Source organism: Oncorhynchus gorbuscha, linkage group LG03, assembly GCF_021184085.1.
Source record: "Oncorhynchus gorbuscha isolate QuinsamMale2020 ecotype Even-year linkage group LG03, OgorEven_v1.0, whole genome shotgun sequence".
NCBI lineage: Eukaryota > Metazoa > Chordata > Actinopteri > Salmoniformes > Salmonidae > Oncorhynchus > Oncorhynchus gorbuscha.
Genome location: NC_060175.1, coordinates 22,528,118 through 22,534,156, shown reverse-complemented (window position 1 = coordinate 22,534,156; position 6,039 = coordinate 22,528,118). Strand labels below are relative to the sequence as shown.

General features: G+C 43.0%; 1 protein-coding gene across 1 annotated transcript; it reads right to left on the bottom strand.

The window, feature by feature from the left end:
* Positions 1 to 2,395: 2,395 nt before the first annotated feature.
* Positions 2,396 to 4,676, bottom strand: LOC124016524 (protein B4). Its single transcript, XM_046332109.1, has 5 exons — positions 4,460 to 4,676; positions 4,097 to 4,362; positions 3,736 to 3,850; positions 3,059 to 3,096; positions 2,396 to 2,884 (listed from the first exon to the last, which is right to left on the bottom strand). Exons 1-5 carry the CDS (start codon positions 4,551 to 4,553, stop codon positions 2,396 to 2,398), a joined length of 1,002 nt encoding a protein of 333 aa, XP_046188065.1. The 5' UTR covers positions 4,554 to 4,676.
* Positions 4,677 to 6,039: the final 1,363 nt, after the last annotated feature.

Genomic DNA, 6,039 nt, shown 5'->3' with positions numbered 1-6,039 from the left:
GACTTGAGAATTTGATCAAATTCCAGGGAAAAAAGAACCAGCAGCACCAACACCTTGATCACACCTAGTGTCACTGCCCAAAATGGTACACAGCATCTGGATGTGCAACATTCACCTACCATTTAATGCATACTTTATAAATGCAATGCAAATGCAGCATTCTATTGGAAATGATTGAGCTGTGGAGGTGCTCAATGGGTAAGGCTATGGTTGGAGTACCCCCACAGAACATTTGGTATGATCAGTTTAAGCTCAATGTGTCCTTGCACACCCTTGGAGAAGAGGTGCATTTTGTTCACTTATGACCCATGGCAAATATATTGTTAATCCTGACTAGAGCGAACACCAACCTTGTATAACCACTCAGATTATGGATAGTGTAGTGGTAATCCAAGGCTGGGAGAACCCACTTTGGCATCAAATGTCAAACAGGATGTACTAGTAATGCAATTAACCTGGCAGAAGAGGCTACCTCTGAACAGGTTTAAATGGCTATACCAATTTGACTCATGAAGAACTTAAATGCCCCCATTTCAACTACTGTACACCAATGTAACTAAGGCATTGTAAATAGCCTTAACTAACAAGCTTGTTTTACTCCAATCTTTGGAAATGTAGAATTACAGCCTCAGTCAATTTGAGTGGTTAATTTCTCCAGCCCCCAAGAGTTGTTTCAACTGCCACAAGCATTTAAAGTTTGAGTCAAACTTGTATCAGTGCATTTAATTTTAAAATAGGCCCGTGTCCTATAAGGACAGATTTAGACCTGGGACACCAGGTGGGTGCAATGAATCACAGGAGGGGATACATTAATACAAACACTCCAGCCTACCCTGCCGCTCAGGTGTTCATATGGCACACCGTTGCCTTGTATCATTGTTTCAGGTCAAAGTTGAATTATCAGGAGGCTGAAGAAATTTGGCTTGTCACCAAAAGCACTCACAAACTTCTACAGATGCACAATCGAGAGCATCCTGGCGGGCTGTATCACCGCCTGGTACGGCAACTGCTCCGCCCTCAACCGTAAGGCTATCCAGAGGGTAGTGAGGACTGCACAACGCATCACCGGGGGCAAACTACCTGCCCTCCAGGTCACCTACACCACCCGATGTTACAGGAAGGCCATAAAGATCAAGGACATCAACCACCCGAACCACTGCCTGTTCACCCCGCTATCATCCAGAAGGCGAGGTCAGTACAGGTGCATCAAAGCTGGGACCGAGAGACTGAAAAACAGCTTCTATCTCAAGGCCATCAGACTGTTAAAACAGCCACCACTAACATTGAGTGGCTGTTGCCAACACACTGTCATTGACACTGACCCAACTCCAGCCATTTTAATAATGGGAATTGATGGGAAATGTAAATATATCACTAGCCACTTTAAACAATGCTACCTTATATAATGTTACTTACCCTACATTATTCATCTCATATGCATATGTATGTATACTGTACTCATCATCGACTGCATCCTTATGTAATACATGTATCACTAGCCCCTAACTATGCCACTTTGTTTACTTTGTCTACACACTCATTTCATATGTATATACTGTACGCTGCTCTGTACCATCACTCATTCATATCCTTATGTACATATTCCTTATCCCCTTGCACTGTGTATAAGACAGTAGTTTTGGAATTGTTAGTTAGATTATTTGTTGGTTATCACTGCATTGTCGGAACTAGAAGCACAAGCATTTCGCTATACTCTCATTAACATCTGCTAACCATGTGTATGTGACAAATAAAATTTGATTACAACAATCTTTGGTATATTTGAATTTCCCAGGGGAGACTAAAATCCATAATTGTTTTTTTGCTGAGGTAAAACTCAGCCAAAAAAGAAACGTTCCTTTTTCAGTACCCTGTCTTTCAAAGATAATACCGTCACAGATCATTTGTAAAGGGTTTAAACACTTTCCCATGAACGTGGAATGGTCGTTAAGACACTAACAGCTTACAGACGGTAGGCAATTAAGGTCACAATTATGAAAACTTGACACTAAGAAAAAAAAGAGGCCTTTCGACAGACTGAAAAAGATGCCCAGGGTCCCTGCTCATCTGCATGAATGTGCCTTAGGCATGGTGCAAGGAGGATTGAGGACTGCAGATGTGGCCAGGGCAATAAATTGCAATGTCTGTACTGTGAGACGCCTAAGACAGCGCTACAGGTCGGACAGCTGAGCGTACTCGCAGTGGCAGACCACGTGTAAATATTTACACATGTTAAGCTTCCTGAAAACAAACACTTGACAGTGAGAGGACATTGTTGTTGCTGAGTTTAGTATGCAGGTCTACACTAAAGGATACCGCAACAACTTCAAAAAATAAGCTTTATTCAAAAACATACGGAATCTTTAAAACCCACATTTGGATGAAAGGAGATCAGTCACTCAGCTGCTCCATTCTTGCCTCGTTTCCCTGTGGCTCTAGCAGCAGGAGCCCCCTCGCCCTTCTTGGCTGCCCCCTCGCCCTTCTTGGCTGCCCCCTCGCCCTTCTTGGCTGCCCCCTCGCCCTTCTTGGCTGCCCCCTCGCCCTTCTTGGCTGCCCCCTCGCCCTTCTTGGCTGCCCCCTCGCCCTTCTTGGCTGCCCCCTCGCCCTTCTTGGCTGCCCTCGCCCTTCTTGGCTGCCCCCTCGCCCTTCTTGGCTGCCCCCTCGCCCTTCTTGGCTGCCCCCTCGCCCTTCTTGGCTGCCCCTCGCCCTTCTTGGCTGCCCCCTCGCCCTTCTTGGCTGCCCCCTCGCCCTTCTTGGCTGCTTTGGTAGTCTTCAGTGCTTTGGGCTGGTCCTCAGCCCCTCCTTCCACTGCAGGCCTCGTTGCCTTGGGCTTCTTCGTAGGGGCCACCTTGGAGCCACCAGGAGCCTTCTTGGGTTTTGCATCCTTGAACATGAAATTGACTGTCAGATTTGCCATACAATCACCCATTGATTACAGCTAACATTTTGCCATGATAAAGCCCAAACGGAACAGTACCCATTATGACCAAGGTACATAAACTGCTTACTCACTAAAACCACTTGAACTATGCCAATAGTCATAAGAAAAAAAACTTGCCTCTGAAGTCTTCTTTTTGGCTGTAGTTCTCTCAGAAACTAGTGATGTAAATGGAGCGATATGCAATCATGGACACCACAAAAAGGAGAAGTGAGATACGAATAAAAGTCATGAATGAGCATTGTTCTGACAAAGAAATATTACTGCGATATACCAATACCTAGACTCGAAGTAGCAATTATTTTCTCTAGGTAGCGCATTGTTCATCCTATAGCTTGTGCACCATCTGTTTAATTAGTGAACCAATAAGTTTCAGCACATTTCCATGGCTGATTAAAACTAATTTCTCATGCTCTACAGCAGACAGTGAGCAATATGTTCCCAGATAGCACAAATACATCTGCCCAAAGTCCTGCAGATTAATTTAGAATGCCTAAATTCTTCACTCTACATTGTTTATACATCAGTTAGACAAACATTCTATTCTGATGTCTCACCGACATCTTCCCAATGTGCAAACGTGCTCCAAACGACACATTCCCCGTGCAATTTCATACGTCGGCTCGTTATCGGGGTTTGGAACATCAGCACCTAAGTATGTGATAACTCCTCACAAGGTCCCTGGCAATTCCCACCCCTCCATTGCAATGTGTTGCTCAATAAGCAACAATTATCCCAACCAATTGGGCAGATGGGTTTAGACATAACCCTAAGGACTGATGATCACAAGAGATTACCTGCTTCCTTCTCCTTGGTCTTCTTTGCTCCAGCCTTGGAGACCTTCGCCACATTGGGATCAGTGTTCTCAGTGGCCTTAAGCTTGGGCTCCTTCAATTTACCCCTGACTGCAAGCTGAAAAGGGAGGGTGACGACGCACTACATTTTAGAAAACAACAAACCCATATTCAACGCAATGTTTTGATGTAACAACTTGTACAATAAACACCGATGCTCAAATGTGCATTCAAAAGGTGGTACCAAATCCAATAGGCACATTTGGCAGGTACGCTACCACACAGGAAAGTATTTAATTGGTTGACACCTGTAGTCCTAGTTAATTATCCTAACAAAATAAAAATATAGTTATGGGTCACTTACCCGAAACCTCCCCTGTGCGCCGCTTGCAGTGGAGTTAGGTGGCCTCGCTAATAGCCCGCTCTCGATTCCTTTGTTCAGGGCCTTGCGCATCATGTACTTCAACCTCACCTGATCCAAATATGGATATTTCTCTGTTATGTAACTACGAATGGCCTGCGAGGAAACACCCTTTCGAGAGTCCAATTCCTTCAGCGCTTCTTTGACCATTATCATCGTTGGTGGATGAAGGTGGGTTTTCCTTGCCACACCAGGTGCTTTGCTGAACTCTTAAAATGAAAAATAACAATTTATAACCGTAAACTAACAAAATATCAGTAATATTAGGATACCCTTATTGGCCAAAACAACACATGGGTTACAAACCGGATTTAGCTTTTCCCGACACTTTGTCATCTTTATTGGGTGATTCAGAAGATGCGATTCCTTCTTCGGAGGCTACCGTTTTTTTAGGTGCCATTTTCTAACGATAAATCTTAAATTAACTTAAAAACAGAACGCCTATTTTCTAACCTTTAAAACCAGATTGGATTCCAATTTTATGCACTCCAAACAACTCAGCCGCAAACCACGTGGTTCATCAAACAGGTGCTCACAGTTATTAGGTAGGCTACCACTCAGGACACATCCCACTAGTGTGAAGTCGATTCCTTTCCTCGCCTCTGTTCCTTCTTTGCATCCTTTCCTTTATTGCTCTGATCAGCTGCTTACATTTACTGTTCTGGCATATTAAACACGATTCAACAAACATAAATGAAATATGAAAACATTTATGCTTCGATCATACTGACTGTTATTGCATTTTGGTACACCAGAGGTACATTCATTTCCAATGGAACACTGCATTTGCCTTGCAGCATTGTGTTGCGGAGGCAGTTGCAGTGTGTTCTGTGTGGTGCATATGTTGGATTTATTGAACTGTATGTGTAGACGGCTTGAAGGAAATGGTAGCAGAAGGTGAATGTTGAACTTTTGTTGCACACGTATCCAGAGGATGTTGCATACCATTTTGCATAATAACACGATAGGTGTGATGAAGACGTTACACCTAGATCACACGGACTGAGTCATTGCGTTTTGGTTACACCAGAAGTACATTCATTTCCAATGGAACGTTGTGTTTGCCTTGCAGCGGCAGTTGCAATGCATTCTGTGTGGTCCATATGTTGGATTTATCAAACATATGCATCGAACGAATGCATCAAATTGTATGCCTAGACTTGACAGAAAGTAGCAAACTGTGAATGTTGAACTTCACACATATCTAGTAAAAATATTGTGGGATTACATAATTTTAAATGTGTGACTAGAATTTTTTATTAAAATGATTTACAAAGTAGAAAACATTATTTATTCGATGATATCTACACATTTGTGACAGCCTATAATATAATTTAATCTAAAAAATCATAGTTGGAGGAAATTACAATAATAAATAGTCAAGATAGTAGAGAGTAGGCTCTTTCAACAATGAGACCAATGTTGTGCAAGCTGGTCTTGATTGTGCTGTTGGACTGGGACCAGCCCCCCCGAAAGCGCTGGTCTGTGTGGGTCCAGGGATGGTTGAAGTCCCAAAAGCAGGCAGGGGAGTTCCACCGTCTCATTCAAGAGTTTTGACTGTTTGCAAAGGAATTCCAAAGCTACTTTTGTCTGGACCGAAGCCAGTTCGGTCACCTGCTCCAGATGGTTGGAGACAGGATCTCCCGGATGGATACCAACTACCGGGAGTCCATCAGCCCAATTGAACGCCTGGCAATTTGTCTAGAGTAAGGAAAATTCAAATGACTTTTAAAGCCTTTGATACCGTAATTGATTGATATTAGATATACAGTGCCTTCGGAAAGTATTCAGACCCCTTCACATTTTGTTACCTTACAGCCTTATTTTAAAATATATTAAACATAAAAACAGGTTTAGAATTTTTGGCAAATTTATACAAAATAAAA